At 44.1% G+C, this 17,865-nt stretch overlaps 1 protein-coding gene across 2 annotated transcripts in view; it reads right to left on the reverse strand.

Moving 5' to 3' along the window:
- The window catches only part of ITIH5 (inter-alpha-trypsin inhibitor heavy chain family member 5), an 85,834-nt gene that overhangs the window by 46,352 nt on the left and 21,617 nt on the right, over window positions 1-17,865 (reverse strand). For both annotated transcript variants that reach the window (XM_018056962.1, XM_018056963.1), the window contains exons 3-5: window positions 13,581-13,744; window positions 12,223-12,324; window positions 9,599-9,849 (exon numbers count right to left, since the gene is read on the reverse strand). In XM_018056962.1, the coding sequence (XP_017912451.1) occupies window positions 9,599-9,849; window positions 12,223-12,324; window positions 13,581-13,744 (517 nt within the window). The remainder of the gene's footprint in view (window positions 1-9,598; window positions 9,850-12,222; window positions 12,325-13,580; window positions 13,745-17,865) is intronic.

Genomic DNA, 17,865 nt, shown 5'->3' on the forward strand with positions numbered 1-17,865 from the left:
CACCAGACACACAATAAATGCTCAATACGTACTAGCCCCCAGCTTCTTTCCCTCAAGAAGCACCTTGTTATTCTGTCTAGGATGAAAGGCAACTCATGAGAAAAAAAAGACATTTTGTTAACATATAGTTTACATTTTCCAGTAAGTAGCAGGTTTCTCTGCACCACTGAAAACTTAGTAAAAACACATATTCATTATTGGGAGGGAAAAAAGGCACATCGTGTAGAACATTCATAACAGGGAATCCAACAATGTCTGGCTCAGTTGGTAAAGAATCTGCCTGCAATGCAGGAGACCCTGGGTTCGATTCCTGGGTCTGGAAGATCCCCTGGAGAAGGGATAGGCTTCCCACTCCAGTATTCTTAGGCTTCCCTTGTGGCTCAACTGGTAAAGAATCTGCCTGCAAGGTGGGAGATCTGGGTTTGACCCCTGAGTTGGAAAGATCCTCTGGAGAAAAGAAAAGCCGCCCGCTCCAGTATTCTGGCCTGGAAAATTCCATGGACACAGACACGACTGAGCGACCTTCACTTTCGCTTCACATACAGGTAACAACTCTTCCTCAAGAGTTCCCTGAAATTATATACAGAGTTTGGCATGAAACTGTACATGTATACTTTTCTCTGGACAGATGTCTGTAGCTTTCACCAGATTCTCCAAGGAGCCTCTTAAGGTTAAGAACCACACACACAAGTGCTATGAAGTACTCCTATCCTTGGGACTTCCCTGGCGGTCCAGGGACGAAGACTCCCAGTACATGGGGCCTGGGGTTCGAGTCCTGGTCGGGGAACTGGATCCCACATGCCACAGCTAATAGTCTGAGAGCTGCAGCTAAAGCTTCCATGTGCCACAACTAAAACCTAGCACAGCCACATAAACAAATAAATAATTTTTAAAAATTCCTATTTTCCCCATCGATTCTATCTTGTATGATAAGACATTGTTTATTTTGCATAAAGGGTGAAAAGTACAGGATGTTATTTACAGACAAACATTCCCCTCCTAGACAACCTCATGGGGGGAAAGGAAAGCCAGTTGCTATGTACAGTGTCTAAAGGTGAAAGAATTTAAGAGCAAAGAACACAGTCAAGGTCATCAGCTGAACGCTACTCCCCTTTCGGTCAACTGATGGGGGATTTCCTGGCCTCTGTTTCCTGTGGGCCTTGGGTTTGCCCACTGTCAGGGAAAAGCAGCCAACACCTGGTGATTTTACAAAAGCATTTCCAAGCACTGTCTCATTTCCCCTTGGAAAAGAGGTTAAACTGCCTGTGTTTGTTTATGTCACCTGCTCACCTGGGCTCCAGTGGGGAGATTTCTTCAACAGAGGGAATGAATAATTGGGCAACTACCCTCCTGTCATCGACAAAAAGACAAATTCAGGCCAATCGACGGAGTGTTAACAGAAAAAGTGATGGGGATATAATTACACCATGGCGACTATGGTTAATAATACAGTAGTGCATATTTACGAGTTGCTAAGGGAGCCGATCTTAAAAGTTCTCATCTAACACATACACACAAATTCTGTAACTGTATATGGTGAGGGATGTCACCTAGGTTCACTGCGATCATCATTTTGCATCAGATACAAATATCAAATCAGACATAGAAAACAAACTTATGGTTACCAAAAAGGAAAGGGGAGAGGGATAAATCAAGCGTTCGAGATGAACATGCTGCTGCTGCTGCTGCTGCTAAGTCACTTCAGTTGTGTTCGACTCTGTGTGACCCCAAAGACAGCAGCCCACCAGGCTCCCCCGTCCCTGGGATTCTTCAGGCAAGAACACCAGAGTGGGTTGCCATTTAAAATGGGGTGTCTCCGATGGCTCAACAGTAAAGAATTTGCTGGCAATGCAGGAGATGTGAGTTTGATCCCTGGTTCAGGAAGCTTCCCCTGGAGGAGGAAATAGCAACCCACTCCAGTATTCTTGCCTGGGAAATCCCACAGACAGAGGAGCCTGGCAGGCTGCAGTCCAGAGGGTTACAAAAGAGTTGAATGCAACTTAATGACTAAATAGAAACAATATATATAAAATAAACAATCAAAAAGATCTCTACTTAATATTCTATAATAAACTATATGGAAAAGAATCTGGAAAAGAACGTGTGTGCGTGCTAAGTCACTTCAGTCATGTCCGACTCTTTGTGACCCCATGGACCGGAGCCCGCCGGCTCCTCTGTCCATGGCAAGAATACTGGAGTTGGTTGCCATGTCCTCCTCCAGGGGATCTTCCCGACTCGGGGATCAAGCCCATATCTCCTATGGTTCCCGCATGACAGGTGGATTCTTTACCACTGAGCCACTGGGCAAGTCCCTGAGAAAGAACAGATATGTGTATATGTAAACTGAATCACTTTGTCGTACACCTGAAACTAACAGAGTTGCAAATCAAATACATGTCAATTAAAGAAAAACACTGTTGTCAATTTTTAAAAACTGCCCACTCTAAGTTCTTCCAGGGCTGTGACGATGGCGGTGGACATCTGTAGCACAGAGCAGGAACACGGTGAGGACTCGCTGTGAGCTCTTAGAATGTTTAACGTGGACACGGCTCAACACGTCGGCACATACTCGGGCAGGTGGACAGAGGGACCCTTCAAGAGGGTCATCTTGGAAGTGTTTTGATGGGTGTGGCAGTGCTCTAGCTGAAACAGGGCACATGCTTCCACCTCTGGTTTCAGTCACACCTGTGGCAGACAGTGCCATTTGCCCAGACAACATCCCACCTTGTATAGCAAACTAATACAGCGGGGAAAAGAAAGAAGCAGAGTGAGGTTTCCTGAAGAAGAGGAGGATGCTCACCAGTATTAAGTGAAAGAGAGAAGGTCACCCTCCCGGGTGGCTCCGAGCCATCCTGTTCACAGCCGACCCCCACCCAGCTACAGCCGACGACCAAACAGATGAGACAGCGTGGGTCCCCTCCTATTAGCATTAAAAACAAAACAAAACAGATCCTACTGTGGAGCCAAATGATTCATACATCAGTGATTTCTGCACCGAACAATGTTGGAAACCCTTGCATAACAGCCAGATTGCTTCCTGGCAAAGGTGCAGAGGCCACGCGGGGCCATACCCTTCCAGCTGCAGCCTGGAGACTGGGTCCCGGGGAGGGAAACACACCAGCGGGGAACCGGAGCTGGGGGTGAACCGTTAGTCACAATGCAGGCTTTAATAGTGCAGGGTGGCCAGATTTAGCAAAGAAAAAGGATGCCCTGTCACATCTGAATTTCAGATACACCAGCAGTGACTTTCTAGGATAAGCATATCTCAGATACTGTATGGGACACATTGTTTACCTGGAGTTTCAAATTTAAACCCAGCATCCCCTCTTTTATCTGACAATTCTGGAAAAGGGAGGGATCTACATTCTTGTAACGAGTCTTCTGGAACCAAACTCTGCCTCCGAATCCCTCCTTCACAACAGAATAAGAGCCACACCCAAGATCTGGAGAACTTAACCAACTTAAACCAGGAAGGGGGTGACAGAGGATGAGGTGGTTGGATGGCATCACTGACTCAAGGAACATGAGTTTGAGCAATCTCCAAGAGGTAGTGGAGGACAGAGAAGCTTGGCATGCTACATACAGTCAGTCCAGGGGGTCGCAAAGAGTCGGACACAACTTAGCAACTGAGCAACAACAAACCAGGAAGGTGCTGAAAACCCTGTGGCATCTTCATTGCTGACAGTTATTTATTCTTAAATTCTTTTAACAAATACTTACTGAGCACCCATTCTATGGCAGGCACCATGCTAGGTGCCTCCATTTCAATCCTGAGAGCCATCACAGCAAACGGCAGGGTCAGGAGGTTAACAGACCAAGCAAAGGGAAAGAAAAATTTGATTTTTAAACAGATTCAACCAACTCCTCACTGGTATCTACGGATACACAAGACACTATAGACACATACAAGTCTAGCCGGCAGTCAAAGGTGACTTGAGCTTGCAGGACTCAAGACTGGTCATTAATTTATCCTCAAAGACCCTGGCAGAGTCAACAATCTCATCTTCCAACATCAAAGGTAATGAAACTGTATTTTGAGTGGTTCTTTTCTTTCTAATGACGCTTTCTTGGTTCTTAGGATTATTTTATGGGAAGCTGACCTAGGAGTGATACAATTAAAAAGCAAGCTGTAGGCTGAGTTCCTGGGCAGATAAAGGATAAAGAGCACACACTGCTTGCAGATTACTCGGTGGGGGCTGGGAGTGGTGGGGGAGGGGGGGGGGCGTGGGTATGGGTTCTAAAAACCTAAAGCATCATTTTTTTTCCCCAAAAAAGATACAAGTGAACTTACATACAAACCAGAAATATACCCACAGACATGGAAAACAAATTCAGGGTTACCAAAGGGGGAAAGGTGGGGTAAGAAGAAATAAAAGAAGAAATAAATTAGGAGTCTGGGATTAACATATACTACCATATACTGGCTTCCCTGGTGGCTCAGACAGTAAAAAATTTGCCAGCAATACAGGAGACCCCAGTTTGATCCCTGGGCCAGGAAGATCTCCTGGAGAAGGGAATGGCAACCCATTCCAGTGTTATTTCCTGGAGAATTCAATGGACAGAGGAGCCTGGCTGGCTAAAGTCCGTGGGGTCACAAAGAGTCAGACACAACTGAGCGGCTAAGCACACACAGTACGTAAGGGAAAAGGATCTGAAAAAATAGATACACGTGTGCGTGTAACTGAGTCGCTTTGTTGTGCACCGGAGTGACACAACATGGTAAATTAACTATACTCCAACTTTTTAAAATGGTTAAAAATTAATGAATAACAGTAATTCATCTAAAAAAGCTGCTTCTGTAGGTCAGGATCCTAACAGAGTTCATGTCCATACATTCTGCTGGGAGGTCCAAAGTAAGGCTCCTAACATTTACCAACTGTCAAAACCACCTGGGGTGCTTTGAAAAATGCAGCTGTCTGAAGAGAGACAGAAAAGTGGATTAGTGGTTGCCTGGGGCTGAGGTTGGAACAGGGAGTGACTGCAAAGAGGCACAAACATCTTTTCGGGGTGATAGGAATGTTCTAGACTTGGATTGGGCTGATGGTTGCGCAACTTTGCAAGTGCACAAAAATCACTGAGTTACAAGACTTAAAATGAGTCAATTTTATGCTCAGCCTCAATAAAACTGCTTTTTTAAAAAAGCAAAGAACAGGACTTCCCTGGTGGTCCAGTGGTTAAGAATTTGCCTGCCAATGCAGGGAACAAGGGTGCAATCTCTGGTCTGGGAAGATCCCACATGCCCCGGAACGACTAAGCCGGTGAGCCGCAGCTATTGAAAACCGCATGCCTAAAGCCCATGCTCCACAACAAGAGAAGCCACAGCAACGAGAAACCCGGACACCACCACTAGACCCCATTCACCGCAACCACAGAAAGCCAGACACAGCCATGCAGATCTAGCAAAGCCGAAAGTAAATAAGTAAAAATTTTAAAAAGAAATAGGCAAAGAATATAAAGGATAGACTATGCAAGTCACAGAGCCACATCTGTTTAGTGGCAGGAAAAATTCTGAGCATTATTCTTGAGCATTACAAATAAATAAATTAAAAGCATTCATAAAATTTTCAGTTTCTCGTAGAATAGACTCAGAATATCACACCTCAAAATACAGTTATCAAGGCCTCAACCCAGGTAAATTCTAATTCAAGTGTTTGAGTGAGGATTCAGTCATCTGTTTTGTTTTTTTTTAACCTCTCCAGGAGACTCTAGGGTATAGCCAGATTTGAGCATCACTGATATAAAGCTAAAGGAGGTGAAAAAGGCAAGGTACCTTATTTCTAATATTGTTTATCTCATTTTATTTTACTCTGAGCCATCAGGGATCTGATCATAAAAGAAAATTTTATGGCCCCAACCAGTTTTTTGTTTTGCTTTGGTTTTTTGGTGTGTTTTTTTTTTTTTTTTTTTTTTTTTTTTGAATCATGGAAAGCGCAGTGATTCAGGTGCCATAGGACCACAAGAAGTTTGAGATTTTAACCTAGAGAGTGAAGTAACCAGCTTTAAACCAATCACATAGGTGGAATATTTATCCAGGTTATAACTTAAGATTGTCAGACATCCAGGGATGTTCCAGAAAAGAATTAATTTGAAATACTCCTGTTCCATTGAGCCTCCAAATCATCAAGTTACTGAGGGAGCAGGAAGCAGGGTGACGGAAGAGAGAGAGAGTGTGGTCTTGCACGGAACACCAATTTGTAACCTGTTTGAACCACACACACAAGTTAACTGCTTTAATAATCCAGAAAGTAGAATCCAGAAAGTAGACTTGCAAATTACGTCTCACAGCATTGGCTTTCACACTGAGACAAAGTTCATTCATTTATGGTTCAACAGCCATGGGCCCAACACATCAGACAAGGAAACTGAGGCAAAAGCAGGTTCCACAGCTTTTAGGCTTTCTCTTCTTTTTATGGACCTAGGGGGAGACATGGAATCTGAATTCACACCTTAAGTATTTTACAAAAGCTCCCAGGGAGGGCTGTCCTAGAAGTCTGGTGTGCACAAGCTGAGTCTAGTAGCTAGCACACGGTCATTCTCATCTAGAACTGCTTCCCTAACGATATCAGCGGGTCCAGTGGATAGAGATTTGCTCAGAGAGCATCCAGAAGTCTGACCTCAGAGGCCCGCGCTGGCTCCAGTCCACGTTCACACGCTCGAAGCCCACGTCCTGGTCTCAGTTCTATTCTAGCTGCGTCTCTGCCCGGGTGCTTTCAGAACACACGCAACAACATCCAGGCACAATCACAGCATCCTGTGCCTCTGGCTCCTTCCTGCAGCGGCTGTTTTGCAGGAACAGAGGCAGCTGAGCTCTGGACCGACTGAGGAGCAAAAAGGGCCCCAGTCCACCGCACCTGGCCCAGGGAACGGCCTGTGAGATCTCTTACTCTCTAAGGCCAGAAATCTGGTCTGGTGCAAAGAGCCAGGAAAACAATTTTCTTAAAAATAAACAAATTCCCAGGAGATCAATGGTCTGGAAACATTCCTCAGAGATTCCCACAGGCCCTGCTGATAAGCAGTGAGCAACTTAACAAACAGCCATCAGGATTCAGACCAACCCCTTACAGGACGACCCACACACCACCACACAGACACATCTCGGAAGTCATGGTGGTTCTGAACCCGGCAGGACGCAAGGCACTTCATTTCTACAGCAGGATGACCATCCTTCCCATGTGGGATAATTTCCTGATCAATTATGATTAGGAAAAAATGAAATTTTAAAACATTCTTTGTTATTAGTTTAGGTGTATATTTTTTTCGTTTCTTTTTTTCCCTTTTCTTCTCTACTTTGCAGACACCTAATTAGCTATCTACTCTTTAAAAGGCATAGTGTTTAATACCGTACAGAGGGACTTTCCTGGTGGTCCAGTGGCTAAGACTCCATGCTTCCAATATAGGGGGCCTTGGTTCCATCCCCGGTCTGGGAACTAAGATCCCACATGCCACAATTAAGACTGGATGAAGCTAAATAAATAAATGATAAATATTTTTTTAAAAAACCATTACAAGGCGACAAAGGTTATCTGACAAAGTCCTGTTTCAAAATCATTTATGATCTAATAGGAGAGATAAGATTTGCAGAGGAAAAACTAAACAGAAGGTAACTGTAATAATGACGATGATTAAGATTTTACTCGGCACGAAAGCTTCTCAATGACCCTGAGAGACGGTTATAATCCTTATTTACAGATGTGTAAGCTGAGTCTCACAGGGCCTAAGTCATTTTTTTCAAGGATATTAACTCTTAACTGATCACAAATCCATCAACCCTACCTATGGTGACCTCAATGATCTAAGAATGATGTCTTTTATCTCATATCATTTCTGAATGTCGGGTCTCTTGACAATATCTTTAAATTTTTGATGAGATCTGGACAGACTGCAAACTCATTGCTTGGAGCTAACTTCTAACGAAGACCTGCATCCATGCTCCAGTCTTTGAGAGCAAACTACCTCTCTCATCCAGAATCGTTCACTGAACTGCGTGCTGGGGGCACAACTAGGTTCCATACCGTTTACTCTTCCCACCAATAGCTCCAGGTCTTCACTATTTTCACCTCAAGTAAGATAAACGACATTCTCTCATTCCTTGTGTCAACTCATTTCTCTTGAAACAAGAGAAACTTGCAAACTCATCCTTAAATATCTTGGGCAACTCTGCACCCTCCTTGCAGTCACAGAGGTTGAACTCAGGTTCTGCGTTTTCTGTGATCTCTTATCACTCAGCCTTTCCCTGACCTCAGCATCACAGGTAACCAAAGTCTTGTCATTTTAACCCTGGTGCAATTTGGGGGGCACATCTGTTTCGTTATCCAACTTGACATTAGACCTTACAGATATATTTAGGATAAGGCGGAATGGAAGTGAATATTAAACTATTAGTTGACATTAATATAGCAATTAAATTAGATCGAATTTTTCATGATCATCTCAGCAAAGAGTGCTACTTAAAAAATTAAAATATGAGGGGACTTCCCTGGTGGTCCAGTGGTTAAGAACCCGCCTGCCAATCCAGAGGACATGGGTTCAATGCCTGGACCCGGAATGAAGATTCTACATTCCCTGGGGCAACTAAACCCTCAAGGAGCAACTACTGAAGTCCGCTCACCCTAGAGTTTACCATCTACAAGAGAAATCCAAGTACCACAACTAGATAAAGCCCACACGAAGCAATGAAGACCTAGCACAGTCCAAAATTAATTAATTAGTTAACTTTAAAAAAATTAAAATTAAGAAAAACTCAAATTAAGAGATCCTGCTGATGAACACAAATGTCTGTGTCTAAATCAAATTTCCAGTACATATTTTTCTCTAATTTTAGAAAGAATACAGCACATTATTTAGATGTTTATGTTAATGTTAAATGTTTGATTTGATAACACAGTATTTAAAAATAAGGTAAAATAAAACAGTATTAGAAAATGACCTGTCATCCCTCACCCATAAACGATGATTTTATATGACTTCCTGGCCTTTGGCCAGCTTCACAGTTACCATATTTAACATTAAAGTGTACACACAAATGTGTCTCTTTTTTCCTTATCATATGACGAATTGTTTTTACAACCCCAATTTACTAATCACATCCATGTACTTGAATATTTAGGATGAAGGAATGCTTTTGCTACTACAAACATTATCAAACACGTTCGTATATATAACCATCCCAACATTTTAGATGTCTCACCAAGGGTAGATTCCCAGAAATGACACAACCGTGAGAGATGATTAGAACATTGTAAAATCTCCTGATAGAGCATGGCTTTAAAAAAAGGCATTATTGGGACCTTACTGGTGGTCCAATGGTAAAGTATCTGCCTTGCAATGCAGAGGACATGTGTTTGCTCCCTGGTCAGGGAACTAAGATCCCACATGCCTCGGGACAACTAGAGAGTCTGTGTGCCACTGCAAAAGATCCCCTGAACTGTAATCAAGACCCGATGCAGCCAAAGAAATAAATTGTCTTTGAAAATGCACAGGGCACTGTCTCTGCTTGGCTGCTATCCTTCAGACCCTTGCTTCACCTTGGGCCTGGACGGCAGGGGCACAATCTGCTTTAACGCCGGGATACCTGAGCGCACCCGCCAGCACCTCTCACCTGGGCCCCGGCCACTGCCCCTCTGCCGGCTGTTCTGCAGCCCCAGCACCTCCAGCTCCGCGATGCCTGACCTTTCCAGCACGGTCACCTCCACTGTCAGCCGCCCCACCAGCTGCTGGGGTCGCACGCTGACCACGTGCTCGTACTTCCCCAGCCGTCTCTGCAGGAGCTCCTCGTAACTCAGGAGGAAGGCAGCCTTGTCCTTGCTGGGAAGCACCACAGAAGCTCTGAACGTCTCCGTCCCCTTCTCCCTGGAAGGAAGAGAAAAGGTGATGGGGGATTGGAGAAAGCCAGGTGCCCTTAAGTCCAAGACGGTCCCAGCCAAGCGCTCTGAGTGAGAACCCTCAGCATTCCCTACCAGCAAGCCACCAGCCACTGCAGCCGTCCCCACGATGCACCCTGAGGGGCTTCAGGATGGAGGGAAATAGGAGCCTGACCTATAGTTAGCTATAGGTTATAGTTCTAGGTACTTAAGGTGCATACCTAAGGACTCATTTCAATGAGCCCAGACTCTCGTACCTTCCCATACGCAGAAAAGCACTAAAACCATTCACCTGAGACATCTGGATTTTTTTCTGATTAGCAGTCATGTTCTGATGTTCGACTACATTTATTTTTTCGGTAGAACCTCCTTCGTATCCTAGTCCTCCCTTACCTCTCTGGAACAGTCCCTCAGAGCTGCCTGAGAGATGGTCTCCAGGGCTATAGTCCTCAAAAATGCCTCCAAGAAAACATAATCCTCAACTTCCAGGTTGTGCGTAACTTTTTCAGTCGACATTAGAAAGAAAAACTAGAATTTAGCTTTGGGAAGAGAAGCAAACGCCTGCACTAGAGGAAGGTTATATGGGTCCTAGGAATCCTGAAGAGCAGAGAGTTCAGAGACCACGGAACCCTTCTATTTCTTTCTCCCTGACGCAGACCCGAGGGGGCAAAGGGGAAGAGGGCTGACACAGGTGACCTCAAGGAAAAACACACAGGGCCTTCCCCGGTGGCCCAGTGGTTAATACTCCGCACTGCCAACGCAGGGCTGCCAGTTTGATCCCTGGTCCAGCAACTGAGATCCCACATACCACACGAGGCGTGGCCAAAATAAATCTGTGATCCAACTAAACATAACATGGCATGATTCTGAACAATTTGTGAAGTGTAAAAAACAATAATAATAATCCTCATAAAGCCCACACCATTTTCTCTAGATCCTGTGATCGTTTTTCTTCAAAAGGAACAGATAATTTTTTCAACTGGTCTAGCAGAGAAGGAAACAAATCTCAGTATACTAGGTGGCTCTGCAGTTAATGTTATTTACAGTCATTCAAAGTGAATTGACTTATTGGTCTTCAATGTTTGGATTCAGTTTACAGACAAAGAATTCAAATACCATGACAGATCTGAATTTAAATGTTGATAATTCTGACAACGCAAAAGTAAATGATTGAGTAGGAAAAGAAAAGGTCGGGTGACATGCAGGAGAGAGAATACTACCATTGAAGATAACAGGGCTCATCCAGGATGGTATAATTCTGCTTATACTGAAGAAGAAAAAGAAATAATACAAAAATTTGGAATGCAGAGAGGAAGTGGGAGGATTATAAATCTGCTGAATCCTCTTTCTTCACAGCAGAGAATCAACAATAAACATCTGATTTTTATCAAGAAAATTTTAAAAAGCAAGACTATAGTCAAAGTTATGGTTTTTCCAATAGTCATGTACAGATGTGAAAGTTGGACCATAAAGAAGGCTGAGTGTCGAAGGATTGATGCTTTCAAATTGTGCTGGGGAAGACTTTTGAGAGTCGCTCAGAGAGCAGGGAGATCAAAACAGACAATACTAAAGGAAATATTCATTGGAAAGACTGATGCTGAAGACAAAGCTCCAATACTTTGGCCACCTGATGAGAAGAGCTGACTCACTGGAAAAGACCCTGAAGCTGGCAAAGACTGAGAGCAAGAGGAGAAGGGCGCAACAGAGGATGAGACAGCTGAACGGCACTAGTGACTCAATTAACATGAGTCTGAGCAAACTCTGGGAGATAGTGAAGGACAGGGAAGCCTGGTGTGCTGAAGTTCATGGGGTCACGAAGAGTTGGACATGACTTAAGTGACTGAACAAGAGCAACAACCATGATATTTAGAATAAGGGAGGTAACTACCATAAAACTACAAAAATATCAGAAGTGGATCTTTCTAGGACGTGAGAACTGCGGAATGGGGGTGAGTGGACTTTTGATCATAAACCCTTAGCTACTGTATTGTTAACCAGTTATATTATAGATTATTAATATGGTAAAAATAAAAAGATAAATCCTTGAAACAGGGTGAAAACAAGATGAGAAGTCAAAGAGGTAGAAAACCTGACACTTGGCTGTAGTGGACTTTTAATTCCTGAATTCAGTGGTGAAGTGAAGTGATATGTGTCACTCAGTCGTGTCTGACTCTTTGCGACCCCTTGGACTGCAGCCCACCAGGCTCCTCCGTCCATGGGGTTTTCCAGGCAAGAGTACTGGAGTGGGGTGCCATTTCCTTCTCCAGGGGGTCTTCCCCACCCAGGGACTGGAGCCCGGGTCTCCTGCATTGTAGGCAGACGCTTTACCGTCTGAGCCACAAGTGAATTCAGTGGTACTTACCCATTATCTTCTACGGTTTTATTCCTCTTCTCTTTTACCTTATCACCATTTCTCTTTTCTCTCTCTGTAATTTCTCCCTGATACACAGTGTCTCCAATAAGCCTGAAACACAAGAGACAGCTGTGTTGACTTAAGAGAATGAACTTACAGACGTCGGGGGGGAGAGATGGGAGGAGGAGGTTAGGGAGTTTGGAGGGGACATGTACATGCTGCTGTATTAAAACTGGATAACCAACAAGGACCTAGTGTATAGCACCGGGGACTCTGCTCAACGTTATGTTGCAGCCTGGATGTGAGGAAAGTTTGGGGGAGAATGGATACATGCATATGTATGGCTGAGTCCCTTCACTTCTCCTGAAACTATCACAGCATTGTTAACCAGCTATACCACAATACAAAATAAAATCTTTAATTGAAAAGAAAAAAAGAGAGACAGCTGTGCTGCCAGCTAGCCAAGACAAACTCAAGCATGGATCTCATAACCATGACAACCCTAGAAAATATTTTTGTTTGCCTCTTGGATATGCACTGGGAATGCATTCCAGACTAGGGCACTACCCTTGCATCACTCATTTCGTTCTGGGGCAAATTTCAACAGGTCCACGTGTTAAGAGCCAACCCATGGCGTCTGTGATTCTCCAGGAGGAACACAAAAGACCTGCTCAAACAAACTTCCAAGAAGATGCACCAACTGGAATCCTGCCCAGACCTAACATTAAACCCACACACCTATTTTGCATCTCTTTACCTCTTAGTTCAGGTGAAAAGAAGAAATATATGGTATCTAGTTATCAAAGGCTTATCATGCTGGCTGGTCCTTCAGATGTCAGCTTCAACACTGACTCCCCTGAGCCACCTCCCCAACTCCCCGACCTAAAAGAGCCCCTCAATCCTACTTGTCGTCTCTATGGCACTCACTACTGTTTGAAGGCAATCTCATTATTCATCTGTTTGCTTATTTGAAGGCAATCTCATTATTCATCTGTTTGCTTATTTGTTTCTCCCCAGAGGAATTTCTAGAGCAGAGTAACACTCATCTTTTTCAAAGAAGTAGACCAGTCACCTTGATGTGTGCCTGGCTCGGGGTGGGGAGCCATCTGTTGGAGGGAAAGAAAAAGGAAATGAAGGGAAGGAAAGAAGAGAGGAATGGGACGAAAGAAGAGACAATAAAAAGGAGGAAAGGGGAAATGGGGATGCAAAGAAGAAGGCAGAGGGGAGGGCATCCACCTTCTTTCCCAGGGACAGTCCTTTGGGTTGAGAATGTATATATTCTCAGGGTCAGAGGCTGTGGTCCTCACAGCATCTCAGGCTCCCCCTGACCACTCTACAGAGAAATCTTCATTCCAGGGTTCACCTACACAGTGAAGTTGGTGATGAAAGCTGCAGCTGGAATCTGCATCTGAAACGTGACTTCCTGGTCCCCAGACCCTCTGTTGAGCATCCTACACGCAACTGTGGTGAAGGCGTAACGGGAGATGATGGTAGACTTCACCGAGAACTCCGTCATCAAGGGTTTGGCTTTCTGTCGGAATCAAAACACACAGTATGCTGGGCACTGGAAACTATCAGAACGCTGTAAATCAACTGTACTTTCAATTTTTAAAAAACACAGTATTTTCCACACACATAGCCCACAAAAGCATGATTCAACCATTTGGGGTTAGGGGTGGTCTTTATTTTCTGTAAGAGAAAATCATCTTCAATTTGGGAGTCCTTGAACTTGTGATTGTGTTCTTTCTTTGTCTTGTTCTGAGTTCCTGTGATCTTCCCCTTCACTTGTAAGAAAACCACAGCTGAACAAGTATGTAACAGAGAAACAACCTGCTTAGTCCAGCTTTAAGAAATGAACCCAGCAGGGACGGATAAATTAGAGACTGGGATTAACACATACATGAAAATGAAAGTGAAAGGCGCTCAGCCGTGTCCGACTCTTTGTGACCCCATGGACGATACAGTCCATGAAACTCTCCAGGGCAGAATACTGAAGTGGGTAGCCTTTCCCTTCTCCAGGGGGACCTTCCCAACCCACGGATTGAATCCAGGTCTCCTGCATTGTAGGCAGATTCTTCACCAGCTGAGCGAAACCCAACACATACACACTCTTATGCAAAAAATAGGGATTCCCAGGTGGCACTAGTGGTAAAAACCTGCCTGCCAATGCAGGAGACCTGGGTTTGATCCCGGGGTCGGGAAGATTCTCTTGGAGGGAGGGCATGCAACCCACTCCGGTATTTTTGCCTAGAGAATCCCATGGCCAGAGGAGCCTGAAGGGTCGGACACGACTGAGCGACTTAGCACACACACACACACGTATAAAAGAGACAATCAACAAGGACCTACTGTATAGCACAGGGAACTCTACTCAGTCCCCTCTAATAATCTATATGGGAAAAGAATCTGAGAAAGAATGGATATATGCGTGGGTATAACTGAATCACTTTGCTGTACACCTGTAACTAACACAACATTGTAAATCTACTTCAAAAAATTTTTTTTAACTGTTAAAAAAAAAACCAGACCCACGCAAGTTTTCCAATTTAACAGAGTTAATTTTGCTTAAAGAATTTAATAAATTATTGGGATGTTATAAGTATGTGAAGCACATAACACTTTTATAAATTTTTAGATTGCATTTCTAGGATCACTGAATTGATCACAAGATCAGAGCATGCCTAAAGAAATTCTCATACTTCCAAATTAATTTCAATATCCACTGAGAGAAACTATACTGTGGGGTTTTTCCATCCAGATGACAATCCCACTATTATCCAATAAGAATCAACACTGAGCTCAAGAAAGTATTTGGGGAATTAGAACCCCCAAAAAGGAAAGTGTATGCTAACTACATTTATCCCTAAAGCTTCTGATAAAGGGCAGTAGCTAGAAAGTGCAAATTTAAAAGCTGGTTAAAACTATTCACTGTTCTCTGTGCATCCATAATATGTGTATATGCTTCTGTCTCATTGTATTGTAATTTCAGCAAAGTGTCTTCATCACAAGCATTGAGCCAAGCCAGAGTAGGGGCGGGGTTGAAGACAGTTTTGGAGACTATTCATCCGGTGGCTGAACTTCAAGTAGGAAAAAAAAAAAAAAAACCTAACTGCATTTGGAAGATTTTCACCTAAAAAGAAAAGAAGTTCTCTCATTTGGTCTGAGAAGGAATTATTTCAAAACAATGGTTCTCAAGATGTGGTCGACAGATCAGCAACAACAGTATCACTCAGAAACTTTTGTTAAAAATGCAGAAACTTTAACACATATACGTGGAATCTATAAAAACGGTACTGATGATCTATCTGCAGGGCAGGAATGGAGACGCAGACACAGAGAAGAGACTTGTAGACACAGTGGGTAAAGAGGAAAGTGGGACGAACTGAGAGATTAGCACTGACCTATATACTGTACCGGGCTTCCCTGGTGGCTCAGCTGTCAAGAATCCGCCTGCCAATGCAGGAGACTCAGGAGAAGCAAGTTTGATCCCTGGGTTGGGAAGATCCCTTGGAGGAGGAAATGGCGGTCGACTCCAGTATTCTTGCCTGGAAAATCCCCATGGACAGAAGAGCCTGGTGGGCTACAGTCCACAGGGTCCCAAAGAGTCGGACACGACTGAAGCGACTTAGCCTGCACATATACGCTGCCAGGCATGAAACAGACAGCGAGCGGGAAGCAGCTGAATAGCGCAGGATGCTCAGTATGGTACTCTGTGATGACTAGAGGGGTGGGAGGGGAGGGTGGGAGGGAGTCTCAAGAGGGAGGGGATACATGTATACATACAGCTGATTCACGTTCTTGTACAACAGAAACTAACACTGTAAAGCAACTATCCTCTGATTAAAATATAAAATATTTTAGAAGAAGAAATGTAGTTTCTCGGACTCCATCCCAAACTCACAGAGCAAGAATCTCAGGGAGCCAGGCCAGCAATCTATGTTTCAACATGCCCTCTAAGGGACTCTGATGTTTGAGAAACACTTTTTAAAATTAATATCACTAGATGACACTTCATGTATTTCTGCTATAGCCCTATAATATCCGGAGAAGGCAATGGCACCCCACTCCAGTACTCTTGCCTGGAAAATCTCATGGATGGAGGAGCCTGGAAGGCTGCAGTCCATGGGGTCGTTGAGGGTCGGACACGACTGAGCGACTTCACTCACTTTATAATATCTCTAAATTGAGAGGGCTTCCCAGGTTGCTCCGTAGTAAAGAAACTGCCTGTCAAGAATGAGACACAGGTTTGACCACTGGGTTGGGAAGATCCCCTGGAGAAGGAAATGGTGACCCACTCCAGTATTCTTGCCTGGGAAATCCCATGGATGGAGGAGCCTGGTGGGCTATATATAGTCCATGGGGTTGCAAAGAGTTGGACACGACCTAGCAACTAAATAACAATATAAATAGAGAGGGCTTGAATAAATCACCAAAGTTATGTCTTCTTTTGAGATCCAAGAATATAAAGCAAAGCCAAAAGTAAGGAATAAAGCTTTGGATTTTAGGAAATTATTCCTGAAATCAGGAAAAACTGACGACAAAATATTCTTTATGTACATCTGGTCTCTTTAGGACAAAACCTGTTGCATGACGCTATGGTGTCTGGAGAGAATTTGACACACAGTAAAAACTGCACACCCTCTTCGTCTCTTTAGATGTTTGAGTTTACAACTCTGCTTTCGTTGGGAGTTGCCCTTCAGCTGCATTTAGATATTGGGTTAATTATTCCAAACTCTACGCTCTGTCTGATCATGACACATTTTACTGGTTTTGTTTCGGGAACTAGACTTCTGCATATTAGAAACACTCCTGAAATGAAGAAGTTATAGTGTAAGCTGCAAAGACAAACATGAAGAAAAAGAAACTCAAGTTCAATCCCGTCGCTTAACCAATGTAAGATCAGGATAAGGTACTTGCCTCCAGTCACACAGCGGGAGCTAAGAAATCCAGAGTAAAAAGAAATGAGCTATCAAGCCATAATAAGACACGGAAGAACCATACAATGCATATTCCTAATGAAAGAAGTCCATATGAAAAGGCTGCATACTGTATGACTCCACCCCTACAACGTTCTGGAAAGGGCAAAAGTACGATTGTTGCAGGGAGGGGCAGTCTGTGAACCGTCGAGCCCAGGATTTCTAGGGCAGTGAAAATACTCAGTTTTGTTGTTGTTGTTTAGTCGCTTAGTCATGTCCCAACTCTTTGTGACCCCGTGGATTATAGCCCACCAGTCTCCTCTGTCCATGGAACTCCCCAGGCAAGAATACTGGAATGGGGAGCCACTCCCTTCTCCAGGGAATCTTCCCAAGCCAGGGATCGAACCCTGGTCTCCTTCATTGCAGGTGGATTCTTTACCATCTGAGCCACCAGGGAATATCAAATTCATGTCCATGAGTCAGCGATGCTATCTAACCATCTCATCCTCTGCCGCCCCCTTCTCCTTTGATATGATAATGATGGATGCATGCCAAGTCGTTTCAGTAGTGTCCGACTCTGTTCGACCCTATCGACTGTAGACCGCCAGGCTCCTCTGTCCATGGGATACTCCAGGCAAGAATACCAGAGTGGGTTGCCATGCCCTCCTCCAGGGGATCCTCCCAACCCGGGGATTGAACCTACATGTCCCTCGTCTCCTGCATGGGCAGGTGGGTT

This window comes from Capra hircus, chromosome 13 (assembly GCF_001704415.2).
Source record: "Capra hircus breed San Clemente chromosome 13, ASM170441v1, whole genome shotgun sequence".
Taxonomy (NCBI): Eukaryota; Metazoa; Chordata; class Mammalia; order Artiodactyla; family Bovidae; genus Capra; species Capra hircus.